The 13,380-nt window shown below is 33.7% G+C and overlaps 4 protein-coding genes across 7 annotated transcripts; 3 read left to right on the top strand and 1 right to left on the bottom strand.

The window, feature by feature from the left end:
* The first annotated feature begins 1,271 nt into the window (after positions 1 to 1,271).
* LOC131667207 (chymotrypsin-2-like) lies at positions 1,272 to 3,101 on the top strand. The gene is made up of 3 exons (XM_058940479.1): positions 1,272 to 2,386; positions 2,512 to 2,826; positions 2,904 to 3,101. The coding sequence occupies exons 1-3, from the start codon at positions 2,021 to 2,023 to the stop codon at positions 3,099 to 3,101; spliced, it is 879 nt and encodes a 292-aa protein (XP_058796462.1). The 5' UTR covers positions 1,272 to 2,020.
* A 1,310-nt stretch (positions 3,102 to 4,411) lies between these two features.
* On the top strand, positions 4,412 to 6,845 carry LOC131667177 (ankyrin-3-like). Of its 3 annotated transcripts, XM_058940440.1 has the most exons (3): positions 4,412 to 4,841; positions 5,157 to 5,335; positions 5,476 to 6,845. In XM_058940440.1, the coding sequence occupies exon 3, from the start codon at positions 5,500 to 5,502 to the stop codon at positions 6,712 to 6,714; it is 1,215 nt and encodes a 404-aa protein (XP_058796423.1). In that variant the 5' UTR covers positions 4,412 to 4,841; positions 5,157 to 5,335; positions 5,476 to 5,499; the 3' UTR covers positions 6,715 to 6,845. The 3 variants fall into 3 exon arrangements, with proteins under 3 accessions (XP_058796423.1, XP_058796421.1, XP_058796422.1); XM_058940438.1 differs by lacking the exon at positions 5,157 to 5,335; XM_058940439.1 differs by having other exon boundaries at positions 4,412 to 5,335.
* A 339-nt stretch (positions 6,846 to 7,184) lies between these two features.
* LOC131667178 (polyadenylate-binding protein 1-like) lies at positions 7,185 to 9,144 on the bottom strand. 2 transcript variants are annotated; one of them, XM_058940442.1, is made up of 4 exons: positions 8,926 to 9,144; positions 8,567 to 8,722; positions 8,334 to 8,476; positions 7,185 to 8,265 (listed from the first exon to the last, which is right to left on the bottom strand). In XM_058940442.1, exons 2-4 carry the CDS (start codon positions 8,688 to 8,690, stop codon positions 8,020 to 8,022), a joined length of 513 nt encoding a protein of 170 aa, XP_058796425.1. In that variant the 5' UTR covers positions 8,691 to 8,722; positions 8,926 to 9,144; the 3' UTR covers positions 7,185 to 8,019. The 2 variants fall into 2 exon arrangements, with proteins under 2 accessions (XP_058796425.1, XP_058796424.1); XM_058940441.1 differs by having other exon boundaries at positions 7,190 to 8,265; positions 8,334 to 8,722; positions 8,926 to 9,138.
* Positions 9,145 to 11,258: 2,114 nt separating this feature from the next.
* LOC131667206 (kynurenine aminotransferase-like) lies at positions 11,259 to 13,266 on the top strand. The gene is made up of 8 exons (XM_058940478.1): positions 11,259 to 11,288; positions 11,383 to 11,480; positions 11,544 to 11,694; positions 11,825 to 12,061; positions 12,251 to 12,488; positions 12,565 to 12,731; positions 12,807 to 13,130; positions 13,207 to 13,266. The coding sequence occupies exons 1-8, from the start codon at positions 11,259 to 11,261 to the stop codon at positions 13,264 to 13,266; spliced, it is 1,305 nt and encodes a 434-aa protein (XP_058796461.1).
* Positions 13,267 to 13,380: the final 114 nt, after the last annotated feature.

Below are 13,380 nucleotides of genomic sequence, written 5' to 3'. Positions count from 1 at the left end.
AAATATATGTACCAGAGAAGTACGATGCTTTACCCTAATATACAGTCGACCACTGATCGACAACTGGTAATATTATTGTTCTTAAGGTAAAACTTATTTCTCATGGGGTGAAGAAAATAAAGTATATTTTGAACAAAATCTTTTACTATAATAAACCGTGTGGAATTTCATCCAGTTTTAACTTTCGCTCAATGGAGATACCTGATGATGATGAGACTTACGCCAATATTAAAGCTATCGTCAGTGGCTGTGGTTGGGGCAAAGTTGGTGTTCTGAAACATCCAGTGTTACGCATCAGTACCGCTTGCCAGAAAGTTTATCCTGATCTGATCAGTTTTATGCTGTCTCTGAACAAAACATGTCTTTGGACGGTCTGGTGATCGGTGGTTTTTCTCTTTCTATTGTGTATGCTAAAAATGACGTATTAGTATCATCTTAGCACTCAGCAATTTTGAGTGAAAAGGAGCTGTGAGCTACTAGATTTGAGGCTTGTGGAGATCCTTAGATCGTTTGAGAATCTTCGCATGCATTATCAAGAATTTGCAAGATACGCGTTTCTTGAGTAATAACGCAAGTTTGTCTGGACAAAGACTCGATGAGTTGGTGCTTGCATTGGTACGAGTTGCACAGTATGCTGTAGCAAAATCGATGTACGCTTTGGATTTTCTCTTTGCAGATGAATTTCATGTATCGAAATGCGACGTAATAAAGAGATACACTTATTTATATTAATGAAACTGTATGTTTGTGTATGCGTATTTGTTTGCATTTTTACACAGATTCCATGTTACCATTCTCACTTTCTTTGGGATTGTCACTCATATTTCCTTTCGTAGCTTGAGCACATTTGTCTCTCAAATTCTCCTTTCTAAATAATTTATAAGGTGATTACAGATACCCTTTGGCAAAATAATTTTCATTTCACAATATTACAAAAAACAACGTGAAATATACAAATTCTAACTTTGTTTACCATTTCTAATTTAAACATAAGTAAGAAATATACTTTATTAATTTATGCATTTGTGTATGCAACTTTTTAATGACAAGTGAAGAAACATTAAACAACAAATGATTAATCCTTATCGGAATTCAAATCCATTCCGCTTCATTTAAAATAATACATTGCTCAAGTTGAATATATATATATAAATATATATATATATGCGGTAAAGCGTTTCAACGACATATAAATGGAAAATTTGTGGGTATTTTGATAAAAAATGTTGAAAGAACATAGATATTATTAAAATCTCCATATTATTTTTATTTTCTGAGAAATGACAATCAATGCTCACGTGTAATCGATAACAGTGGTTATGGGTGTGCTGTTGTGTTTTTTGAGACGTGAAGAAAGTATCGAAGCTGCTCTTTAAACTCGTGTTTATAGTTTCGGACAGTTTTTATGGAGAATGTGGTGTGACCGATGATGAATAATAACAATGAAAAACATGTAAACATTGACAAATAAAATAATTTACACAAATTTAATTGAATCTTCTGCTACATGCCTATCATACATTTTCAAATTAATTGATAAAATCAATTTTATTCGATCCTTAAGATCAGCAAATTCATAATCATTACAAGATAAATAAAATATTGTACGTCATGCATACTAAATAGTATTTTCACATGATTGATATCTCTGGCGCAATAAGTTAATTGTTGTGGTACTTTTTATGTATACAAGACACGATATTAATTAGAATTCTGATTAGCACATTGATAAAATATTATCTCAAAATATGCAAGGATGTTTCGAAAATTGTTATTCTCATCGCATCAAACAATTCGTTATCAATTATCTTTGAAATTAACGTGATCATAATGTTCGCAACGAATATTTAATGAATATTTAATAAATTTGACGTCAAATGCATTGAATATAAAAGAACTTCTGTTAGCTTCCAAAATATACATTTCACAAAAATGAGCCGGATTCAATTGTTCTTCTGCATTTTTGGCTTTATAGCCACAACCATCTTCACCGGTAAGTACTTGTACTCCGAATTTCGCTATGCCGGTATTTCAACACTTGCTTATAACTTCCGTAGCTGAAGCGTCGTTGTCGGGTGAAGGAATTGTCGGCGGTTACAATGCTAAAGAAGGCGAGTTTCCGTACCAAATTTCTCTGGATATGTATGGCTATAATATCTGTGGTGGTAGCATCATTGGTGAACGTCATATTGTCACTGCTGCCCATTGCGTCATTCTAACCAACGGAACATTCCGTGATATTCCATTAAAGGTTGTTGCTGGTATTATTGATCTTAAATCAAGAAGTACGAAGAGAATCGTTGTCGATGTTATCAAAGCAACTGTACCTAAGGAATATATTTCACAGAAACATATTCGAAGTATCGGTGATATCGCTGTACTCAAGGTATGATTAATATTTCACGTCCAAAAAATACAATGAACATTATCTTTTTCATTATAATTTAGAGATTAAAGTCTATTTGCATAAGGATGAATTCTTATGATCTACAAAATACATTTATTTCTCAGCTTAGCAAAAACCTGGGACTCGCAAATAACTCGCACATTAGCAAAATCAATCTACCCCTCACAAACAGTACATATGCAGGAGTTAAAGCAGTGATCAGTGGTTTCGGCCTGAACAAAGTTGATGTAGCAATTGATACTCGAACTGGAAGATATATCGAGAAAAATGGTGTGCTATACAATAAAATGCGTTACGCTGAAGCTAATGTTTTGTCACAAGCTGCTTGTCAGAAATATTTCTTTGATCCTATCAATACTAAACACATTTGCGCTGGTCTCGTTCAACGTTACCGCAGCGATCCTGAAGGCGTCTGTTCTGTAAGAATATATTTGTGAGACTTTTCAATTAAAAGAATATTTTTAATCTATTACTAACATTTAAATAAATTTCATAGGGTGACAGTGGTGGTCCACTTGTTTATAAAGATGTTCTCATCGGTGTGGTTAGTACCAGTCCATTGGGATGTATCGAGAATTTACAACCAGCTGTGTACACTAGAGTTAGCAAATACGTAGATTTCATCTATAAAGCTGTTCAAGACATAACGGATAATACCATGAAATCTAGTTATTTACCATGGGTAAATAACTAGATGGGTTAACTTAAATTAAATGGGTTAACTTAATCAAAAATTATTGTTGATTTAGAAATACATAATCGTAATCGACAAATTGATTATTTATATTGACACCTTTTCCTGATTAGCACATTTGATTAGAATATAATTGTATTTTCAAATATAGTAAATTTCACATATTATTACTATTTATTTTGATAAATAACGCTTTTCAAATGTCAGCCGTTCAAAATAATTTCACTTAAACTACGTCATATTATGTATTGACTTTTGGATAATGTCAATAAGCTACCTCATTTTGCGATTGTGCGTAATTTATTGTTACGCCACGCAAATTCATATTACTTATCGCTAATGTGAATGAAGTGTCTGTTGTTGTTAATTTTAAACTCTCTTTAATTATTAATTATGGTTAATTTTATAGTATAAAGTTTAATTCTTGGAATAGAAACGTGTTCACTTTTACATTTACTCAAATTGAGATTGTAATGAGGAGCGGCGTCAACAATAAACTGATATTTTAGAATACTTCGCCTCATTAGTATTATTAATTAATTATTTTAAATATTGAAAAGTTCTTATGCTGCGATAATCATGTTTTCTACAGAAAATATTTTAATCAATGTACTTCTAACCGCGTAGTACACGCAATATTATCGATAGGGTATAGGCCAGCTAGAGGTAACTCACATACCAATTTTTCACTGTAAGTAAACGGAAATGGACAGATATACGGAAGTGGAATTATCGGCAAACATTTCGTACTGATAGGTGGGCATTACAACCATAAGTCAGTTTATGACTGCACACTTCAATATGGTCTTTGATACAACGTTTTTAAGCATTTTCTGTACGATATAGTCTCCTTCATCTATTAGTTTCGACTGTATGGAGATACAAATTCCAATCGTCATAGTACGATGGTGAGCCAGAATCCGCCATATCTTGCACGCTGGGGAATTTGAAATCCGCGCTATATTCACGCGCACGCGCAAAAGTTTCACGATGAGCAAGAGCCACGGTGACTCAATAAATAGAATACCGGTATCTCGTGTGGATTTCCGGAGTTCGATTCCCAGCGGGTACCAATAGCTTTTTTTGAGAAAAAATATATGTGCCAAAATTAATACCGTGACTGGTAGTTCGAATTCCAGCTTAAGCTGTTAGTCCAGTATCCAAATTAGTATTCCGGGTATTATAGGATCTCTGTCACTCCTGCCGGAAAAGCAACCAAATGATTACGTAAAAATAGTTGAAATTTTTCTCGAGATGAACTCGTTTTCTTTCATAACTTATAATAAAAATTATGCTTACGTGCCGGTATACCAGCTCTCGGTTAAAGAGCTACCGCTATTCAATAAACTTAAATTTAAATCTTCATAGCAGCTGGCGCTGATAGCACGGCGATAAAAGTGTACACGCATAGCTGCGAGAGGTTGGTAAAGGTGCATTAGGCTCGATTGAAATCGAATTTGCGCCCTTCGTGCGAGTCGTTTCGATCAGAGCACAAGATAAACGCTCTTTTCAATATTGGAATAGACGGCGCTGACGACGGCAGCATGACATATTGAGCCAATCAAATAAAAGTCCTCGAAGCTCGGGGAGGGGACCAGCAGACGAGAAATCCAACGTCGCGGTCTATTCCCTACCAATTTCGCTGCCGTCCAAACGTTCTCGTTGCGCTACTATGAAGAACAGAAAAAGGACATCATAGCCGTTGCAAAGTGCCTGGGTTCGAACGGCCTCGAGGAGCTGGTGAGTTGACCTCACTGAGTTGGTGCTCGCGACTGGAGACTAGGGTAGCCGACTTCTTAATTTAAATAATAATCCGAATCTCTGAATCTTCGCCCTGTCAGCTGTCGCGGATGGGTTATGATGGGCTAACACTTAAGTCTGTATCTACACGATACTGGTTCAATTTATCGGCCATAAACATTTCACTTCGAACTTAAGTAGCACATGCGACACTAGCTGTATTACACTGTATTTCACCGACCTTCGTTAATCAACAGACCTAGTAATATCGAGCACACAATTGATTAGGACTTTCGCGTAACACCCTTTGTACAGGTGGTATACATGGTGGCCAATACAACAATAGATGCAATTCTCTCGTAACATCGACCGATGTCCGCTCGTTCCCGATGCTAACTCCCTTTTTCCGCCGAACGGATTAGCTGGCTCCCAATGAATAATTTAGCCATGAGCCGCTTACTGATGTTACTGGTGACAGCCGATTGCGAAAAATAGTACGACTTTCTTTCTTTTCTTTCTTTCCAGCTGTCATAATAGTTATAATACAAAATTCGTGGTAATAGATTAATAGCGAACGAGCGCGTATGTAATTTATATTTCACTTTATTCAATGAAAATTTTTTTACCAATGCAGCTATTCTACAGCCACTCTTAGAAGATGGCAACGATAAGAAACACAAAAAACAATCATCGACTGGAGGATATTGTCCTCATGAAGAATTCCGAATTAACAAGAAAGATACTCGAAAAGTCGACCTTTCGATGCAGCTCAGAAACAATCGTTATGAAACGAGCAATAGAAACACGAGACATTGAAAATCTTAGAATTCTTCTTCATCATGGACGAGGTTGGAAAACGAGACGAGCGATTTTCGAACGTGAAATTTGTCGATTGATCGACTCTGATTTGAAATCAGTAGAATTTATTGTAGAGCACTTACCAAATTTGGATGTTATCGACGAACATTTCATAATCAAGTTGAGACATTTATTCGAGCAAGGTACCCACGAAATTGTAGAAATGTTATTGAAATATAGTATCGATCTGCACGTAAAAGACAAATTCGGAATGCAATTATTGGTGAGCGCGTTTGGGAATTCTAAAGTGAACGCGATCGAGTTGTTTGAGAGTCGAAATTTGGATGTGCACGAGCAAGGTGTTTCAGGCGAAACTGCTTTACACTCTGCTGTGGATAATAACCTTGTGAAAAATGTTAAATTCTTATTGGATCACGGTGCTGATCCAAACTCACAAGATTGCGTTGGATGGACGCCAATGTTCGTCGTTAAGAGTATCGAATGCATGGAACTCTTGTTACAGTACGGTGCCGATCTACAGCATAGTGACAAAGATGGGTATACTATTTTCGATTCGATTCAATCTTCTTCAGATATAATCACGCAAGCTGCGTTAGCTAATCTTGCTATCGAAGAAGCTCGTGGTAAGCCTGTTCGACAAGTAATTCACGACAGGATTCACTTAACGGAAAATTTCAGAGTTTTTTACAAGAACTGTCGCCGGGAGATCAAATACATGAAAAAAGTTTTTGGCGCCGACAATGTGTTCTTAATTCTAAGCGGTGATACTGAGAAAGTATTCCATCATGTTTTGAAATCTGACATTATTTTCTGTCTTTTAAATCAAATACGTTCGATGAATGGTTACATGTGTTCTATGTTTGAGAAAAAATTGAATAGAATTGCTAATACGTATAATGTGTATCAAAATGCTGCCATGCTTGCTGTTAAAAGTAACGATATATTTGATCCTTATCGTTCGATCGCAGCCAAAATAGTTATTTATTCAATTATCGAAGATTTACTAGTGTTTTTCTTGATTGTCTTTAACAGTATTAGAATCTTCATTTGGTGATCCAAAGCTACAAAATAACGTTTATGCTAACGTTACATTTTATTTTGTTTTATTTTATACTACTTACTCATTGTATTTGTATATATAAATACAAACAGTCAAAGCTCATGATATTTTGTAAATAAAGTGATTTTTTCATCGAATAGTAGTACTGAACTTATATGATATTGTCCCTTTTTAAATATTGTTTGCCGAGTAATAATTTATTTGAACCGTGTAATGTTTAATTGTATTAAACAGTCAACACTTCAATTTTCTACAATTTCTGGATCATGAAAGTACCAATATTATTAATTCTATCTTTAAAAAATGAGTTGCTGACGTCCAGTATTGTGATTGGTTAATGCTAAAAAAGAGTATACTTTAAAATAATTTTATTATATATCTAGGCATATAAAATTTATATTTCAGCAGTCAATTCAATTTATAAATAATTAATATAGATAATCAACTGCAAGAATGGAAATATGCTGTTAATAAATCGGTTTGAGAACGTAATACGTTATGTTTTGAAATTATCAGTACAAATCATTAATTTTATAACCATCTGTGATACTGAAATTAATATCGTCGTATTAAAATTTGGTAGAAAAAGAAAGAAAATGAATAGAACAAAACAGAGAAGAATACATATTTATCTTTTGTACATTGTAAATTAAGACGGACGCGAATAACGGAAACTAATTATCAAAATATTAAACTCGGAAGATTATTCACAGGTATATTCATAATCACTACTATTGAATATATAAGTTTAGTGTTCTATAATAGTACAATAGCTTTGACGCACTTAGGTTGAGTTAATCTTTAAATAATTTTTCCGATATATCTTAAAATGAGTAAATATTCATCGGTTTTTGTGAAAAAATAGGTGCAAGTGCTATCTTTATTCATCAATGAATATTGATGTATGTAGTCTATTTTAAACGTATTCGTGCCCATTAGAATCTCTAAATTGGCATATAAAAAGTTCTAATAATGTAATAAATAACAGAAAAACAAAAGAAAGAGCGCGCGAAGTGCGCTAAATAACATTAGTAGTGATAATAAGTTTAAAAAACATAAATTAAGACATATTATTTGTATTATATTTTTGTTTTTCTCTAACGAAATTAAAATCTATTTAACTGCTATTAATGTTGCTGAAACAAATAAACAATACTTAAATTTACAAATAAATTTATTAGAACCATGATGTAATTGAAATCGAAAACGTGCTTATATCACGAAAGTTCAAAATAAATATAAGCAAATACAATTTACAAAGTAAATATATAGCATAAAATTGAACTATGATTGAATCTCTTAAACACGTTCTGAGATGACCAATTGTTTCTTCATACATTTTTCAAGCTCAGTTGCAAGTTTATCATCGTCGTTACCTTTCAGTACTCTCTTCCGTCTACGATAACGTTTGCTTTTATGCTTTTCCTGGTACCCGGTGAACTTGATTTTACTTCTGACAGTCAACGTTGGTTTCTTGAATTGGTTGCTGAACTGGATGTTCATTTTACGACCTTCAAGCGGTACGCCATTGTAGTGCATCATCGCCTGCGAAATGTAAAACCGTGTAAGTTGGTTATTTTGAATTTGAGAAAAGGTATAAGTAAACTTCTTACCTTAATAGCATCCAACCGTTTCTCAAAAAGAACATCGGCATATCCCATCGACTTACCCAACTTACTACACTGTACTTTAGCAAATACCAATGGTCCAAATCGACTGAACAACTCATGCAGACGTGAGTCGGTGATAACATCATCTAAATTCGATATAGTAAGTTTTGTTAGCTGTAAAGTTGATGATCTTAAAAAAGCTTGACGTATACGTGATTTTAGAAATTCTGAATTACACGAAGAGGTAGTTCGACAAATGCCTCCACGACCAGAGCCACGAATGACTTTGCCACCTGGTTTGTGACTTTTTTCATCTTCATTGGGGTGTTTGTCTTTTGTCATCTGGTCGCTGTTTGCCATATCAAGTTATTTTGATAATGGCCTTTTTTGAACTGATAATTTGAATGATTATGTAAATAAATAAAAAATAATTAATACTTCACCATACAACATCATAACGTTATTCAAACCAAATAAAATTTTAGGCACAATAAAAATCATTAATAATAATAAAAGTATAACTTGAGCAATCGTTTATAGAAACAGTTTTGATAATTTTGATCAATTATATATTACAATTAATAAAAATACTTACATGACAAACGTAGAAATGCTGTATGAAATATTTTTGAGTAATCAAAAAAAATGCCTTTTAACTGATTTCGGCAGCTTGCAATCAAAACTAATGCATTGAATAATCCAATCAATGAGAGTTAACATGTAGGCACTATAGAAGAACAAGCGACTGATTGATGGGCACGTTGAGGCAAGCAATCATAAATAAATTTTACGCGTTATATTTCTGAAGTTGAGAATTATAAAACTCTCAACTTCAGCTATAAAACTCTCAACTTCGGAATGCATTACAATCTTCAGTATAAACATGAATAATCTTATACCAGCTTAGTGTCTTAAGCTGACTAGTGGACGTTTCGTAATATCCTTTAAGTCTATTCCTTCGGTTATCTCCTATTTCATAAAATAATCTTAAAAGTATCTTTACTAAAATAAACATAAAAATTGCAACAGTTGCGACTATTTTTCTCTAACTCAAGTGTAAAAAATGCTAAGCGGTAATATTTCATTTTATATGTAAATGTTAGTATTGTAAATGTTCATTTGTAGAATAAGCTAAAAGTAAAATCAGTTTTTGAATTTTAAATTATCGTTATTAATGGTAATTTATGCACTTGTTTATTCATTAAATAATTCTATGTATATAAGGCGTCAAAAATGCTTTTTACAACGCCAAAGAAGCTCTAATATCATATACATCAGACAATAATTCGTATTTTCACTTAACAATCAACAACTAAATAATCATCGTTTTATTTGTTTCTTCGTTGCAGGAAAGAAAATAACCCTCCGCGTGGTTAAAAAGTTCATGAGATTAAAGTGAAACATCAAGCTGAAAGTGATAATACGACAGGTGAATCAATTAGATTCAACTGGCGATCGTGGCGCAACTGTACTACATTTAGCATCCAAGCACAACAACGCAGACCTCGTCAAGTTTCTCTTAAGTATAAGTTACGAGTGGAGCATTAACAACATGAGTGTAACAATACCATTTCTGATTGCTGCATCTTATACAACGGTCTCAGTGCGTTGGAAATCTTGCTAGATATCAACGATGACATTTTTATCCAAACACTGAAAGGTAAATCACTGCGACAAGTAATCCGTGATAAGAAACATGAAATGCCGACAAATATAATCATTGATTTACACAAATATTTGTGAAAAAAATTCAACGATGCCGACAGAATTGTCACAATGAATTTCCTTGTTATCATTTTACTTCAGCTCTATGGACAATAAGGAATATATCTCCCCATCCATCGTAGATTCAAACTTCAATAGAAGTATGTACGAAGAAGCTGAAAGAAGCTACAGAATTGGATGAAAGTTGGCAGTGACATTTCTCACGGACATTGTTAAAAGTTGCGCCCAGAAACGAACACCTACACTGAAAGTAAAAATACTATTTCAGAAGTATTTTTTCATATGAAAACTTCTAAACTTCAAAAAGAAAATGAATTCATTTTTTATTATTTGCCACACACACGCGCGAGCGAAGTGAGAAACCGAATTGATCAATAGCTTTTTCGCGATTTTTTTAGTGGTTATTTACTTCCAGCGTGTTTAAAGTATGCTTCATGATAAATTTAAAAACCACCATGGATCCTACGTCAAAAAATGTAACGAAAACACATATCATATCTTTAGAAGTGATTTAATGTATCTCTTAACTTTTGAAAAACAATTGCCAGTTATTTTCGGTAACTTTTAACCGAACTTTTATAATTTTTTTCTAATAAAACTTCTTTTAGCTTGATGATTATCATATGTGCTATCATTTTACTTTGAAATGTATCTACACTTCTTAGAAGTTGTATAATTGTAACGAGCACTTGAATACTGTGCAGGTTTGCGTTCATCTACACTTGTTAGAAGTTGTATAATTGTAACAAGTACTTGAATACTGTGCAGATTTGCGTTAATTTTGTGTAAATGGCCAAAAAAACGAAGTTGCAGTAAAATTTTTCATTGTTTACAAGAATTTTTTTATTGTTTATGATCCACATAACAAGAGAAATCTTGTTAGGTAGCAGTAATACTGAAATAAGTATATACATTACTAAAATTCTACAGAGCTTACATGAACTTAGTCCTTGGAATAATAATAGCAATCATTATGTTTCTATCTGTATATTTAAGAACAATAAAGACTTTGATAAAATCACAAAACGTATGTACATTTTTATTTGCATTTTAATCACTTATTTCATTAGGTTCTGGTACATTTGGAATGGATAATAGCCAGATAATACCCAAAAATACCTAGAGTGAGATATATAAGGCAAACATTGAAATTTTGTAGATATGAAGAAAAAAGAGCTTACATTATTTCATACGCCCGTAACAATGATTACGAGACACACCACGACTTTGCTTGTTCGTATTTTAAGAGCATTATTTAGATATCATAATTTATTTGTTATCACAAACTAGAAAACTTAAATTCCAAATAATAAATATTAATTTACAGATTATATGCTGTTTGGTCATATCTGATGCAGCGATCATCAAGAGGCGTTCCAAATTCGACTTTCCAACAAATCTTATAGGCTTGAATGACACTGCTGAGTAAGTATTTCCGTTGATAACTACTGATTGTTTCCATTAAATTATTTTTTTTATTAATTTCAGAGAATGGTTGAATCCTTACGTAATGACTTACGATCTTGCTGACTTTGGTAAGGATTTGTTTGATGGTATGGCTCCACGGCATATTGTAGATGCTTTAGTTAATGCAACTACTTCGGATGATCCAATGACAAACCAATACACTGAACCGTCCGTAAGTTTGTATTAGTTCATCTCCACTCTCATCAACTTTACATTGTATCTCGCTTTATCGATCATTGCAGTCTATATATCCTTTCACGTGTGAATAAAGCAATTAAACCATCTGTTTTCCTTTCCGTCAGGGTACACCGAGATTACGAGAAGCGATTGCTAAAGTTTTTTCACCTCTAATTGGACAGGAATTAAAAGGCGAAGACAATGTATTGATAACAGTGGGCGCTACCGAGGCTCTTCGAATAGCGATTTTCAGCCACACAGTTCCTGGGGATGAGTGGATCGTCATCGAGCCTACTTACATTAAATATATACCAGATATTAAAATGGCTTGGGGTGTACCGAGATTGTCACCTTTAAAATTGGTAGATATATTGCAGAATTATAGGTTGAATTTTATTTACTGATCGTAGGTAAAAGATCGATCAAGTTTTACTAGGTCAGATGAAGTACAACTTGATCGAATAATCCAATATAATCAACCTCTTCAGTGGTACTTCTTTTAGAAAAATGGTTAACTATGAGTGTAATCTTGAATAATTTATTAAAATCAGGTCACAACTCATGGGACGATTAGCGGAGATGACTGGGTCATTGATAAAGAACAGTTGGAAAGTTTGTTCAATAAAAAAACCAAAGGTATTATGCTGAATAATCCGTTAAATCCTCTCGGAAAAGTATACAAACTAGAGGAATTGGAATTCATTGCCCACTTGGCCAAAAAATATGACACAATAGTTATCAGTGACGAAGCCCATGAATGGATGACTTTTAAGCCACACATTAGAATGGGTATGCATATGAAACAATTGGACTAAAAAAATTTACTTTAGTAGAAAACATTAAATGGTACATTTATTGTCTACAGCATCGCTACCGGGAATGTTCGAACGAACCATCACAATCGGCAGTGCAAGTAAAAGTTTCAGCGTGTCTGGATTCAGAGTCGGTTGGGCTTACGGTCATCCAAACATCTTGAATCACTTGAAAGTCGCACATTTGCCGAATGTCGCTTGTTCGCCTTCGCATTCACAGGTACTTCAATTGTCAATTTTGCTATAATAATGAGAAAATGATATATATGTATATATATGATAATTTTTTCAATAGTACGCTATAGCCTATGCTTTCGAGGAAGAAAGTCGCAATTCCTCATTTTTCGCGACTCACGCACAAACGGTAAAACAGGAACGAGATATGATGGTGAAAATGCTTACAGAGGCAGGTATAATTCCTGTTGTTCCCGATGGTGGATTTTGTATGATAGGCAACTGGTCACCGTTGCGACAGAAATTACGTGGAATTAACACTGCCATGGATTTTATCATTTGGATGATTAAGAACATTGGTGTACTCGGTTGGCCACTTGAAATGTTCTATGGAGACGAGCATAAATACATGGCCCGTGATTATATACGATTTTGCTTTCATAAGGTATGGGTGATGGAAATGTTTAATATTTTGAGTGGAATTTTTATATTTATTTGATACACTTTCTTCATTCAAATAGAATATCAGTACTCTTGAGAAGGGCGCACGAAATTTTAAGAAGTTCGCTGATCTGCTGTAAACGACGTCTCTTGACTATTCCAAGTGTATAAATTGCATATATGCACTTGAATTATATGTTGATAAATAGTCAGAAGTGAAAATAAAAATCGAATAATCACGCTATTGAATTTGG

This window comes from Phymastichus coffea, unplaced genomic scaffold (genome assembly GCF_024137745.1).
Source record: "Phymastichus coffea isolate CEN01 unplaced genomic scaffold, Cenicafe_Pcof_1.1 PCOF00063, whole genome shotgun sequence".
NCBI classification, from domain to species: Eukaryota; Metazoa; Arthropoda; class Insecta; order Hymenoptera; family Eulophidae; genus Phymastichus; species Phymastichus coffea.
The sequence above is the reverse complement of the archived record's forward strand: the minus strand, read 5'-3'. Positions and strand labels throughout refer to the sequence as shown.